Genomic DNA, 15,084 nt, shown 5'->3' on the forward strand with positions numbered 1-15,084 from the left:
TGCAGGCTGGTAGCACTGCTGGCTGGTGGCACTGCAGGCTGGTAGCAGGGCAGGCTGGTGGCACTGCAGGCTGGTAGCAGGGCAGGCTGGTGGCACTGCTGGCTGGTGGCACTGCAGGCTGGTAGCACTGCTGGCTGGTGGCACTGCAGGCTGGTAGCAGGGCAGGCTGGTGGCACTGCTGGCTGGTGGCACGGCAGGCTGGTGGCACTGCAGGCTGGTAGCACTGCTGGCTGGTGGCACTGCAGGCTGGTAGCACTGCTGGCTGGTGGCACTGCAGGCTGGTAGCAGGGCAGGCTGGTGGCACTGCAGGCTGGTAGCACGGCAGGCTGGTAGCAGGGCAGGCTGGTGGCACTGCTGGCTGGTGGCACTGCAGGCTGGTAGCACTGCTGGCTGGTGGCACTGCAGGCTGGTGGCACTGCAGGCTGGTGGCACTGCTGGCTGGTGGCACTGCAGGCTGGTAGCACTGCAGGCTGGTGGCACTGCAGGCTGGTAGCACTGCAGGCTGGTAGCAGGGCAGGCTGGTGGCACTGCAGGCTGGTAGCAGGGCAGGCTGGTGGCACGGCAGGCTGGTGGCACGGCAGGCTGGTGGCACGGCAGGCTGGTGGCACGGCAGGCTGGTAGCAGGGCAGGCTGGCGGCGCACAGGCTGGTAGCGCGGCAGGCTGGTGGCACGGCAGGCTGGTGGCACGGCAGGCTGGTGGCACTGCAGGCTGGTGGCAGGGCAGGCTGGTGCCACGGCAGGCTGGTGGCACGGCAGGCTGGTATCCTACTGTGAATAACTACATCACATGTGTGAGTTCCAAAGTTCACATATTTATTGAGGACTTGTGGTAAAGTTGGATTGGTTTTTTATTAAGGACTTGTGGTTGGACGTGGTAAAGTGGGATTGGTGTGTGGTTCTGCAACAGGGCAGACATGAATAAGCAGGTTGCAGAACATAGAAGGTAAAGGTGATCATGATAAATCTATTAAATCAATACATCTCAAATAAGGAAATCTCAATGTAATGATTAACTAAAATATACATGGAAAATAGGAAACAAAACTACTCTTAACTTGGAAACACACAACAAAGACTGACAAAACTATCCCTCCACCACTGAGTATAACAGGGTAAATCTGCAACTATAGCTACACATCTTTCTATACACTTTTCCTTTGTCTAATGGCTGGAAGGTCTCATCATAAAAAGTATTTTTGTTAAAATGTCACGTGTACAGGGCAGGTTTCCAGTAATTTGTATTAAAATTGACACAAAGAAAAATTATATCATTGCAATCAGTAAACTTCGAGGAACACCAATATATATATATATATATATATATATATATATATATATATATATATATATATATATATATATATATATATATATATATTACTTTTAGAGTGTTTACATTTAAACTATTGGAAGTAGCCACGAAAGTATTTACAAAAAGCAGTAATTTGGCTCCATTTTCTACTAAACGTTTAAAGGATATGTATATATGGCATTTTGGGGCCATTTGATAATTTTCTTTTACTAGACCCCCTCAAACATTTTAAGTCATCATTGGGCTGTATGCCATATTGGAAATGGCCGCCATATTGGAAATGGCCGCCATATTGGAAATGGACTAAATCTGTGCTGGCACTATAGACAAAAAAAACAATACTTGTTTAGACATGCCCCAGCTGTGTGTGGAATGTGGCTCTATCAGAAAGTCCATAATTATTTCCCGTAGCTGCTAGACTATGGTCAAAATGACCTCAACATGACCCCCATAAGGTCTTCCCAGACAGCACACATACATTATACATTGGGCTGATGTGGTATGGAGAGCGTTTGCACATTGGCAAGATGACGTCACCATTATATTTGCCCTTCAGCCGCTGTTTGGACGATGCACGTCAAAGCTGTTAAGTTATACTGGCGATAATTAAAAAAAACAATTTTGCTTTACATTCAGCAGACACCACGTACATTAGTGAGTAAATACATTTATGTACTTCACCCCGTGGGAATCAAACCCACAACCCTGGTATTGCAAGCACCATGCGCTACCAACTGAGATACAGGGGACTATACCTAGACTATAAGTGATTTTGTTTGTGAGGTAAAATAAAGAGAGACAATTCAAGTTAATAATGTCAAGTTTATTAGGCTTTTGCTATACCATCAAGTTGCTAAAAGATCTGCACCACAGAAAAGAGCGAAACAAGGAACAGAGAAACATCACATTGGATATAAGAGAGAATGTGCAGTTAGTTCCATAAAGATGGACTTAAGGTTTTATTACAGGCTAAGTGCAGTGAATGTGATGACTATATTTACAACAACAAAAAAGGTAACGTTTGCATTTGAGTGTTAGTGTACCAAGTTTGATACTTGCAACATAAAACGGAACGATTTGTGGGTATATTTGGTTCTTATCCGCTGGACTAGAGGTTTTCTCTGTCAAAGAAACGGAAATTGTGACTGAAAGGTGTTAGGCATGCCGGGAAGTGTTGTTTTTCCGCAGTTTACAGACACCCAAATCTCGCGTCAAATGAACTCGGAATCCCATGATGCATTGCGCGGTCCGAGGACACGCGGATCCCCCCTCGCTCTCTGCTTTAAGGTCTTCTACAGACAGGACGGTCAATTCTATGAACTTATGGCTCATATAACTACAGAAAACACTTTTGACTGGATCAAACCTCTTGAATTTGAATGTATGTATTCCTTTACCTGTGAGCTTTGTCACGTAGTTTTACAACTTCACGACAAAATGTATACACAACTACTACTTTGCCAAGTGTGGGCTAGCTAACTTCGCTAGCAAGCTAACAACCCAAGTTGGCTTTCTGTCAGAATCAGGTATTAGCCAGATAACTAACGTTAGTTTAACCATATCTAAAACTGGCCCGTGTTTCCACTGGATTGTTCTGGAAGCTTTTACAAGTGAAGAAGTTTTCCGTCCTCCAGACTCCCCCAATGTCAACCACACAGAAGCCACTGCGTATGTGACAGCTAGGCAGCCAGCTAGCTCTAGAAAGATCAATTTAGGTGTTTTGCAAGTTCTGTAGCTAACCTTTGCACATAGTAACTTAGCTAGCTGACTAGCTATTTAGCTAGCTGACTAGCTCCTTACTATATATAGTTGGCTTGCTAGCTACTTAGCTAGCTGACTAGCTACTTACTGTAGTTGGCTTGCTTGCTAGCTGACTAGCTACTTACTATAGTTGGCTTGCTCGCTACTTAGCCAGCTGACAAGCTACTTACTATAGTTGGCTTGCTAGCTACTTAGCTAGCTGACTAGCTCCTTACTATTGATGGCTTGCTAACTGACTAGCTACTTACTATAGTTGGCTTGCTAGCTGACAAGCTACTTACTATAGTTGGCTTGCTAGCTACTTAGTTAGCTGACTAGCTACTTACTATAGTTGGCTTGCTAGCTACTTAGCCAGCAGACTATCTACTTACTATAGTTGGCTTGCTAGCTACTTAGCCAGCAGACTAGCTACTTACTATAGTTGGCTTGCTAGCTACTTAGCTAGCTGTCTAGCTACTTACTATAGTTGGCTTGCTAGCTACTTAGCCAGCTGACTAGCTACTTACTATAGTTGGCTTGCTAGCTACTTAGCTCGCTGTCTAGCTACTTACTATAGTTGGCTTGCTAGCTACTTAGCCAGCAGACTAGCTACTTACTATAGTTGGCTTGCTAGCTACTTAGCTAGCTGTCTAGCTACTTACTATAGTTGGCTTGCTAGCTACTTAGCCAGCTGACTAGCTACTTACTATAGTTGGCTTGCTAGCTGACTAGCTACTTACTATAGTTGGCTTGCTAGCTGACTAGCTACTTACTATAGTTGGCTTGCTAGCTACTTAGCTAGCTGACTAGCTACTTACTATAGTTGGCTTGCTAGCTAGCTTTTTATTTGCCTTGTTAGCTATATATCCGAATGTGGCTGTGTGTAACGTTAGCTAGTAAACTTAGTTCAACCAAGACTTTAGGTTGTTTTGCTGAGAATCATCCACATTAGTGGCTACTGGATTAGTCTGTTGTGGCTTTAACTTCTGTGTTTTAGATTGTGTGTTGTTTATCGGTCTTTTAAATTGGGACGTTTTCATTTCAGGTGCTGGATTAATGGTGGTCCTACTCTAGTTGGAGGTATGTTTTGGTATTATGTATTATCATATCATCAGATACGTTTCTTCACTCTGATTATAGCAGTTCCTAACTTAATATATACTGATCAACATTAATGATTACTACTCTTGTAATTGATAGTAAACCCTGATGATGATGATGTGCTGTCTGCAGGCTCTGTGGTCAAACGTCTCAGGGAGGAGGAGGAGGAGGAGGAGGAGATGCATCGTGTTCTGTCCCAGGGTGTATTGCGGCAGATGGCCTACGTGCGGTCCGTGGTCGTGGGCCTGTCAGCGTGTGAGGCACGCCTGGCCGCGTCGGTGTGTGTTGTAGGCCGCCTGACCCCCGGGCGCGGCCAGCGCTGGGTCAGTACCTCAGCTTTTAACAGGGCAGTAGAACGGCCCAAGCTCCAACCAGACGACCAGGACCAGAACCCACCCAGCCATCCCCCCAGCCTGGCTGGAACAGAGCCCGTCTATGGGGCAGACTCCTCCAAGCTGCCTGTGGAGGCCCCAGAGATAGACCCTCTGCAGGACAAGTCCATTGGTCTGGTCCAGAGGTTCAAGAAGACCTTTAAGCAGTACGGGAAGGTGATGATACCTGTCCATCTCCTGACTTCCAGCGTCTGGTTCGGAACCTTCTACTACGCTGCTATGCAGTGAGTCAGCTGTCTCTGGTCTAATCCCCCCCTGGGGATTCCTACATTAACCCCCCTGGGGATTCCTACATTAACCCCCCTGGGGATTCCTACATTAACCCACCTGTCTCTGGTCTAACCCCCCCTGGGGATTCCTACATTAACCCCCCTGTCTCTGGTCTAACCCCCCCTGGGGATTCCTACATTAACCCCCTGTCTCTGGTCTAACCCCCTGGGGATTCCTACATTAACCCCCCTGTCTCTGGTCTAACCCCCCTGGGGATTCCTACATTAACCCACCTGTCTCTGGTCCAACCCCGGTGGATTCCTTCATTAACCCCCCCTGTCTCTGGTCTAACCCCCCTGGGGATTCCTACATTAACCCCCCTGTCTCTGGTCTAACCCCCCCTGGGGATTCCTACATTAACCCACCTGTCTCTGGTCCAACCCCGGTGGATTCCTTCATTAACCCCCCTGTCTCTGGTCTAACCCCCCTGGGGATTCCTACATTAACCCACCTGTCTCTGGTCTAATCCCCCCCTGGGGATTCCTACATTAACCCACCTGTCTCTGGTCTAACCCCCCCGGGGATTCCTACATTAACCCACCTGTCTCTGGTCTAACCCCCCCTGGGGATTCCTACATTAACCCCCTGGGGATTCCTACATTAACCCCCTGGGGATTCCTACATTAACCCACCTGGGGATTCCTACATTAACCCACCTGGGGATTCCTACATTAACCCACCTGTCTCTGGTCTAACCCCCCCCTGGGGATTCCTACATTAACCCCCCTGGGGATTCCTACATTAACCCACCTGTCTCTGGTCTAACCCCCCTGGGGATTCCTACATTAACCCACCTGTCTCTGGTCTAACCCCCCTGGGGATTCCTACATTAACCCACCTGTCTCTGGTCTAATCCCCTGGGGATTCCTACATTAACCCCCCTGGGGATTCCTACATTAACCCCCTGGGGATTCCTACATTAACCCCCCTGTCTCTGGTCTAACCCCCCTGGGGATTCCTACATTAACCCCCCTGGGGATTTCTACATTAACCCCCTGGGGATTCCTACATTAACCCCCTGTCTCTGGTCTAATCCCCCTGGGGATTCCTACATTAACCCCCCTGGGGATTCCTACATTAACCCCCTGGGGATTCCTACATTAACCCCCCTGGGGATTCCTACATTAACCCCCCTGGGGATTCCTACATTAACCCACCTGTCTCTGGTCTAACCCCCCCTGGGGATTCCTACATTAACCCCCCCTGGGGATTCCTACATTAACCCCCTGTCTCTGGTCTAACCCCCCCTGGGGATTCCTACATTAACCCACCTGTCTCTGGTCTAACCCCCCTGGGGATTCCTACATTAACCCACCTGTCTCTGGTCTAACCCCCTGGGGATTCCTACATTAACCCCCTGGGGATTCCTACATTAACCCACCTGTCTCTGGTCTAATCCCCTGGGGATTCCTACATTAACCCCCTGGGGATTCCTACATTAACCCCCTGTCTCTGGTCTAACCCCCCTGGGGATTCCTACATTAACCCCCTGGGGATTCCTACATTAACCCCCCTGTCTCTGGTCTAACCTCCCCTGGGGATTCCTACATTAACCCCCTGTCTCTGGTCTAACCCGCTGGGGATTCCTACATTAACCCACCTGTCTCTGGTCTAACCCCCCTGGGGATTCCTACATTAACCCCCCTGTCTCTGGTCTAACCCCCTGGGGATTCCTACATTAACCCCCCTGTCTCTGGTCTAACCCCCCCCTGGGGATTCCTACATTAACCCCCTGGGGATTCCTACATTAACCCCCTGGGGATTCCTACATTAACCCACCTGTCTCTGGTCTAATCCCCCTGGGGATTCCTACATTAACCCACCTGTCTCTGGTCTAACCCCCCTGGGGATTCCTACATTAACCCCCTGGGGATTCCTACATTAACCCCCTGTCTCTGGTCTAACCCCCTGGGGATTCCTACATTAACCCCCCTGTCTCTGGTCTAACCCCCTGGGGATTCCTACATTAACCCACCTGTCTCTGGTCTAACCCCCTGGGGATTCCTACATTAACCCCCCTGTCTCTGGTAACCCCCTGGGGATTCCTACATTAACCCCCCTGTCTCTGGTCTAACCCCCCTGGGGATTCCTACATTAACCCACCTGTCTCTGGTCTAACCCCCCCTGGGGATCCTACATTAACCCACCTGGGGATTCCTACATTAACCCCCTGGGGATTCCTACATTACCCCCCCTGGGGATTCCTACATTAACCCCCTGTCTCTGGTCTAACCCCCTGGGGATTCCTACATTAACCCCCCTGGGGATTCCTACATTAACCCCCCTGTCTCTGGTCTAACCCCCCTGGGGATTCCTACATTAACCCCCCTGTCTCTGGTCTAACCCCGCTGGGGATTCCTACATTAACCCACCTGTCTCTGGTCTAACCCCCCTGGGGATTCCTACATTAACCCCCCTGTCTCTGGTCTAACCCCCCTGGGGATTCCTACATTAACCCCCCTGTCTCTGGTCTAACCCCCCTGGGGATTCCTACATTAACCCCCCTGGGGATTCCTACATTAACCCCCCTGGGGATTCCTACATTAACCCACCTGTCTCTGGTCTAACCCCCCTGGGGATTCCTACATTAACCCACCTGTCTCTGGTCTAACCCCCCTGGGGATTCCTACATTAACCCCCTGGGGATTCCTACATTAACCCCCCTGTCTCTGGTCTAACCCCCTGGGGATTCCTACATTAACCCCCTGTCTCTGGTCTAACCCCCCTGGGGATTCCTACATTAACCCACCTGTCTCTGGTCTAACCCCCCTGGGGATTCCTACATTAACCCCCTGTCTCTGGTAACCCCCTGGGGATTCCTACATTAACCCCCCTGTCTCTGGTCTAACCCCCTGGGGATTCCTACATTAACCCACCTGTCTCTGGTCTAACCCCCCTGGGGATTCCTACATTAACCCCCCTGGGGATTCCTACATTAACCCACCTGTCTCTGGTCTAACCCCCCCCTGGGGATTCCTACATTAACCCACCTGTCTCTGGTCTAACCCCCACCTGGGGATTCCTACATTAACCCCCCTGGGGATTCCTACATTAACCCACCTGTCTCTGGTCTAACCCCCTGGGGATTCCTACATTAACCCACCTGTCTCTGGTCTAACCCCCCTGGGGATTCCTACATTAACCCACCTGTCTCTGGTCTAACCCCCCCTGGGGATTCCTACATTAACCCACCTGGGGATTCCTACATTAACCCACCTGTCTCTGGTCTAATCCCCCCTGGGGATTCCTACATTAACCCACCTGTCTCTGGTCTAATCCCCCCTGGGGATTCCTACATTAACCCACCTGTCTCTGGTCCAACCCCCCCCCTGGGGATTCCTACATTAACCCCCCTGGGGATTCCTACATTAACCCCCCTGGGGATTCCTACATTAACCCACCTGTCTCTGGTCCAACCCCCCTGGGGATTCCTACATTAACCCACCTGTCTCTGGTCTAATCCCCTGGGGATTCCTACATTAACCCCCTGGGGATTCCTACATTAACCCCCTGGGGATTCCTACATTAACCCCCCTGGGGATTCCTACATTAACGCACCTGGGGATTCCTACATTAACCCACCTGTCTCTGGTCTAACCCCCCCCTGGGGATTCCTACATTAACCCCCCTGGGGATTCCTACATTAACCCACCTGTCTCTGGTCTAACCCCCCCTGGGGGTTCCTACATTAACCCACCTGTCTCTGGTCCAACCCCCCCTGGGGATTCCTACATTAACCCACCTGTCTCTGGTCTAACCCCCCTGGGGATTCCTACATTAACCCCCCTGGGGATTCCTACATTAACCCCCCTGTCTCTGGTCTAACCCCCAGGGGATTCCTACATTAACCCACCTGTCTCTGGTCTAACCCCCCCTGGGGATTCCTACATTAACCCACCTGTCTCTGGTCTAACCCCCCTGGGGATTCCTACATTAACCCACCTGTCTCTGGTCTAACCCCCCCTGGGGATTCCTACATTAACCCACCTGGGGATTCCTACATTAACCCACCTGTCTCTGGTCTAATCCCCCTGGGGATTCCTACATTAACCCACCTGTCTCTGGTCTAATCCCCCCTGGGGATTCCTACATTAACCCCCCTGGGGATTCCTACATTAACCCCCCTGGGGATTCCTACATTAACCCCCTGGGGATTCCTACATTAACCCACCTGTCTCTGGTCTAACCCCCCCTGGGGGTTCCTACATTAACCCACCTGTCTCTGGTCCAACCCCCCCTGGGGATTCCTACATTAACCCACCTGTCTCTGGTCTAACCCCCCCTGGGGATTCCTACATTAACCCACCTGGGGATTCCTACATTAACCCACCTGTCTCTGGTCTAATCCCCTGGGGATTCCTACATTAACCCACCTGTCTCTGGTCTAATCCCCCTGGGGATTCCTACATTAACCCCCTGGGGATTCCTACATTAACCCCCCTGGGGATTCCTACATTAACCCCCTGGGGATTCCTACATTAACCCCCCTGGGGATTCCTACATTAACCCACCTGTCTCTGGTCTAACCCCCCTGGGGATTCCTACATTAACCCCCCTGGGGATTCCTACATTAACCCCCCTGTCTCTGGTCTAACCCCCCCTGGGGCTTCCTACAGTAACCCCCCTGTCTCTGGTCTAACCCCCCCCTGGGGATTCCTACATTAACCCACCTGTCTCTGGTCTAACCCCCCCCTGGGGATTCCTACATTAACCCACCTGTCTCTGGTCTAACCCCCCCTGGGGATTCCTACATTAACCCACCTGTCTCTGGTCTAACCCCCCTGGGGATTCCTACATTAACCCCCTGTCTCTGGTCTAATCCCCTGGGGATTCCTACATTAACCCCCCTGGGGATTCCTACATTAACCCCCCTGGGGATTCCTACATTAACCCACCTGTCTCTGGTCTAACCCCCTGGGGATTCCTACATTAACCCACCTGTCTCTGGTCTAACCCCCCTGGGGATTCCTACATTAACCCACCTGTCTGGTCTAATCCCCCCCCCTGGGGATTCCTACATTAACCCACCTGTCTCTGGTCTAATCCCCTGGGGATTCCTACATTAACCCCCTGGGGATTCCTACATTAACCCCCCTGTCTCTGGTCTAACCCCCCCCTGGGGATTCCTACATTAACCCCCCTGGGGATTCCTACATTAACCCACCTGTCTCTGGTCTAATCCCCCCCTGGGGATTCCTACATTAACTCACCTGTCTCTGGTCTAACCCCCCCTGGGGATTCCTACATTAACCCACCTGTCTGGTCTAACCCCCCCTGGGGATTCCTACATTAACCCACCTGTCTCTGGTCTAACCCCCCCTGGGGATTCCTACATTAACCCCCCTGGGGATTCCTACATTAACCCACATGTCTCTGGTCTAACCCCCCTGGGGATTCCTACATTAACCCACCTGTCTCTGGTCTAACCCCCCTGGGGATTCCTACATTAACCCACCTGTCTCTGGTCTAACCCCCCCTGGGGATTCCTACATTAACCCTAACCCACATTATTCTGGTCTAACCCCCCTGGGGATTCCATTACTATGGTATTTTGTTATGAATCATTTAGCAATACATAGAGATTTTAGGAGTTCAGCACCTAACTGGTCTTTTGGCCTGAGGATAATGGAATTGCTGTTGCGTTCATTGTACAGACTTATTACCTAGATATACTCACTGGCCAGTTTATTAGGTACACCCATCTAGTACTGTGTCGAACCCCACTTTGCCTCTACAACAGCCTGAATTCTTCGGGGGGGGTGGACTAGTAAAGGCTAGTCCTGTATTATTGTTATTTTCTTCTTCGTTTTTTTTTCAGGGGGGTGCAGCACCTTCAGCACCCCTACTTCCTGCGGCTATGCGTGACGAGGACCGACGAGTTGTGTGTTCTGAGATGCTGTTCTGCACACTACTGTTGTACTGCGCCGTTTATTTACCTGTTTGTCCCCCGTTTACTAACGAAGGCTGATCTTCCAACAATATAAACATATAACCATTTTGCCGTTTTACCTCAGCTCATTGGCTATCGACCAAGACGATCAGTGGTCATTGGGCCCCCCCAAAAAAATATACAATCAATCAAAGGAAACACAGCTCTTATCATTGGTGCGCAACGAGGTCATCGCTTGGTGTCTTCAAACCCGGTTTCTTTCGGGTCAATACGTCCCGCGAAATGAACCATCAGGTATTTACTAACAACCAGCCCACGACTGGATAAACGGACGTTTTAGTGTGTAATTACGTGGAAAGTTGAATGCGACGGAATTCACGACACAATCGGTTTACAAAATGTTTCGTGTTCGGCTATTAAAAAAATGGATTTTTATCAATGAAAACGGCACTTGTGTTTGATCACTGGGACCCCTCAGGATGACAAATTAGAGCAAAGATTTCAGAATGTAAGTCGTTATTTTTACCTTCCGATGTGAATGTATCAAACCCCGGTCAAGGTGGAAAAAAAGTGTTGTTTATCGCTCTTCTTAAACAAAACCACGGCATTGTTTTCCTCTGTAATAGCTATTGTATATCGGACAACGCAGTTCCATTACCGAGATTCCAAACGTTTCAATGATGTAAGACACTTGTATTTCCATTAATTTTTTATATTACGATTTATAATTTTGATTTTGGCGCTCCTGCAATTTCACCGGGATGTTGTTGAATTTGATCCCGCTAAAGGTTAAGGGCTTGTAATTAAGCATTTCACAGGAAGGTTTACACTTGTGTTCGACGCATGTGACGAATAAAGTTTTATTCGAAGTACAACAGTCAAGTGCAGGTTTTTCCCCCAATGATCTAAGGGCACTAGTTGAATTCTATCTTTTTAGATTTGAATCATTTTCATTTAGATTTTTAAAGGTTAAACCACATTACAATGATTTAAAGACGAGATTATAATATATATTTTTGTGTATTATATATATATATGTGTATGTATTTGGTGTGTAATTCTCTTTAGAATTTTGGAAACCGCTGCCCTTAGACACTGTCGTGCGTGAAATCCCATGAGGCCAGCTGTTTCGGAGATACTGTAACTGGCACGCTTGGCACCGACGCTCAAAGTCGCTTAGGTCACTCCCCCCCCCCAGTCGAACAGTAACTGGACGTCTGCCACGGCCATGTTGACTCACTGTTTCACTAGAAGCTAACCGTTTTGGGGGGTGAACAGGGTTGGTGTGTACCTAAAAAACTGGCCAAACTCAGTGTTTTGTTTCATGTGAAGGCACAGTATCTGGCCTTAGTTAAACTCACTGTATATTTCACAGGGGAGTGAATGTGGTGCCTTTTCTGGAGTTCATTGGTTTACCAGAGAAGGTGGTTGGTCTGCTGAATCACTCCTCTGGTGGCTATGCCCTCACTGCCTATGCCATGTACAAGGTAAGACTACTCCCTGCCTATGTCATGTACAAGGTAAGAACTCACTGCCTATGTCATGTACAAGGTAAGAATGCTCACGGACTATGACTTGTTCAAGGTAAGAATGCTCGCGGACTATGACTTGCACAAGGTAAGAATGCTCGCGGACTATGACTTGTTCAAGGTAAGAATGCTCGCGGACTATGACTTGCTCAAGGTAAGAATGCTCACGGACTATGACTTGCACAAGGTAAGAATGCTCGCGGACTATGACTTGCACAAGGTAAGAATGCTCGCGGACTATGACTTGTTCAAGGTAAGAATGCTCACGGACTATGACTTGCTCAAGGTAAGAATGCTCGCGGACTATGACTTGTTCAAGGTAAGCAGAAATACTCAGATTTCAACACCAGCTTCATTTCACTTGTTCTACTGAACTTAGTGGCTCTCTTTTATCCCGATTTTCCTTCAGATTGCAACACCTGCCAGATACACGGTGACTCTGGGTGGGACGTCCTTCTCAGTGCAGTACCTCCGTAAACACGGCTACTTCTCTACCCCTCCGCCCGTCAAAGACTACCTGCAGGACCGGATGGAAGAGACCAGGGAGAAACTCACAGAGAAAATGGAGGAAACTAAAGAACTACTCTCGGGGAAAATGGAAGATACGAAAGAACGATTGTCTGGTATTTCCGACAAAATGGAGGAGACGAAAGAACGTTTCTCTGGAAAGATGGAGGAGACCAAAGAACGTTTCTCTGGAAAGATGGAGGAGACCAAAGAACGTTTCTCTGGAAAGATGGAGGAGACGAAGGAACGTTTCTCTGGAAAAATGGAGGAGACCAAAGAACGTTTCTCTGGAAAAATGGAGGAGACGAAAGACATGTTCTCTGATAAACTACAGGAAACCAAAGACAAAGTGTCTTACCGAAAGAAGCTAGATTAGTCTTGTTTTACAAGTGGTTGTGAATAAACGCGTGTTTTTTTTGATGTCTTCAATGTGGTTGGGGGTCAAAGACAGAATTAAGGCATGTATTATGAACCTATTGTTGAGAGATGAATGAGTCTAGACATTACATGGTACTTCTGCCATCTTGACTGCCCCAGCTAGTACCATTTATACCTGCTATAAGGAGGAGGCGGGTGGGATTTCTCAGTTCTATTACGATACACTGAGGAGTATTATGAATTCTGGGTATGCAAAATAAAATTACTTTTTAATTCAACATCGTCCATCAAAGCTGTAACTGCTTGTGTCTTTTTTTTAAATGACGTTTTTCTAATGTCTTTTTATCCAATACCCAAAGTTTTTAATATATTGTAGTATTTTTGTGTTCCTACTACCTAATGTGTAATCAACTGAAAATTGTGCATATAATAGGAAGTGTGATTTACAGACGTCGTTTTTGATTGGTTCTTTAAAGGGATACTTCTGGATGTTGGCAATGAGGTCGTTTATCTAGTTTCCCAGAGTCAGGTGAACTCACGGCCAACATCCAGAAGTATCCTTTTACGTTGCTCTGTGGATATTGCAGAATCATAAAGCCAAAATGCAATAAAATGAAAACCACAGTCTAAACAGAAAGGGTGTTGGGTTCTGCAGTACCAGTTAATGGACTTCACTGTCTGGTATGATCACAATTTGCAATAAAGCAGAATATTGAGCTTCTAAACATCGTTCAGTTTCCTGTCTTCATTCCATGTTCTGAGTTCTGTACTTAGGGTTCCTATGTCTGTTTATAACATGACATTAGGGCGTCCTATGTCTGTTCATAACATGACATTAAGGTTCCTATGTCTCCTCAACAAGGACATTAGGGCGTCCTATGTGTTCATAACATGACATTAGGGTTCCTATGTCTCCTCAACAAGGACATTAGGGCGTCCTATGTCTGTTCATAACATGACATTAGGGTTCTTATGTCTTTCAACAAGGACATTAGGGGTCCTATGTCTGCTCCTAACATGACATTAGGGTTCCTATGTCTGCTTAAACATGACATTATCCCCTTTGACATTAGGCACCTTATTTACTCACATCATAGTTTCGCTGTAGAAAACAGTAAATACATATTATTCCTCCTTTTAAGAGACAGAATGGGAAGAGAACATGAGAAATAACTCTAGAACTGAGAAAAGCACTAGAATGCTTTAGAACAGGAACACAGGAATACTATAGCAGTAGGGTCCTGGTACTATAGCAGTAGGGTCCTGGTACTATAGCAGTAGGGTCCTGGTACTATAGCAGTAGGGTCCTGGTACTGGTACTATAGCAGTAGGGTCCTGGTACTATAGCAGTAGGGTCCTGGTACTATAGCAGTAGGGTCCTGGTACTATAGCAGTAGGGTCCTGGTACTATAGCAGTAGGGTCCTGGTACTATAGCAGTAGGGTACTGGTACTATAGCAGTAGGGTCCTGGTACTATAGCAGTAGGGTCCTGGTACTATAGCAGTAGGGTCCTGGTACTATAGCAGTAGGGTCCTGGTACTATAGCAGTAGGGTCCTGGTACTATAGCAGTAGGGTTCTGGTTCTATAGCAGTAGGGTCCTGGTACTATAGCAGTAGGGTCCTGGTACTATAGCAGTAGGGTCCTGGTACTATAGCAGTGGGGTCCTGGTACTATAGCAGTAGGGTCCTGGTACTATAGCAGTAGGGTCCTGGTACTATAGCAGTAGGGTCCTGGTACTATAGCAGTGGGGTCCTGGTACTATAGCAGTAGGGTCCTGGTACTATAGCAGTAGGGTCCTGGTACTATAGCAGTGGGGTCCTGGTACTATAGCAGTAGGGTCCTGGTACTATAGCAGTAGGGTCCTGGTACTATAGCAGTAGGGTCCTGGTACTATAGCAGTAGGGTCCTGGTACTATAGCAGTAGGGTCCTGGTACTATAGCAGTGGGGTCCTGGTACTATAGCA

General features: G+C 48.1%; 1 protein-coding gene across 2 annotated transcripts; it reads left to right on the forward strand.

The window, feature by feature from the left end:
• Positions 1-2,493: 2,493 nt before the first annotated feature.
• On the forward strand, positions 2,494-13,848 carry LOC106592358 (uncharacterized protein C18orf19 homolog B). Of its 2 annotated transcripts, XM_045713430.1 has the most exons (6): positions 2,494-2,693; positions 4,098-4,132; positions 4,286-4,769; positions 12,081-12,192; positions 12,644-12,904; positions 12,938-13,848. In XM_045713430.1, coding segments are annotated over exons 1-6 (1,074 nt in total). In that variant the 5' UTR covers positions 2,494-2,691; the 3' UTR covers positions 13,118-13,848. The 2 variants fall into 2 exon arrangements, with proteins under 2 accessions (XP_045569386.1, XP_045569385.1); XM_045713429.1 differs by having other exon boundaries at positions 2,495-2,693; positions 12,644-13,848.
• Positions 13,849-15,084: the final 1,236 nt, after the last annotated feature.

The sequence above is a fragment of the Salmo salar genome, unplaced genomic scaffold (genome assembly GCF_905237065.1).
Source record: "Salmo salar unplaced genomic scaffold, Ssal_v3.1, whole genome shotgun sequence".
NCBI classification, from domain to species: domain Eukaryota; kingdom Metazoa; phylum Chordata; class Actinopteri; order Salmoniformes; family Salmonidae; genus Salmo; species Salmo salar.

Coding starts and splice junctions, on each gene's coding strand:
- LOC106592358 (XM_045713429.1), top strand. Junction 4,133..4,285: donor TGGTCCTACTCTAGTTGGAG/GTATGTTTTGGT, acceptor TGCTGTCTGCAG/GCTCTGTGGTCAAACGTCTC. Junction 4,770..12,080: donor TTCTACTACGCTGCTATGCA/GTGAGTCAGCTG, acceptor TATATTTCACAG/GGGAGTGAATGTGGTGCCTT.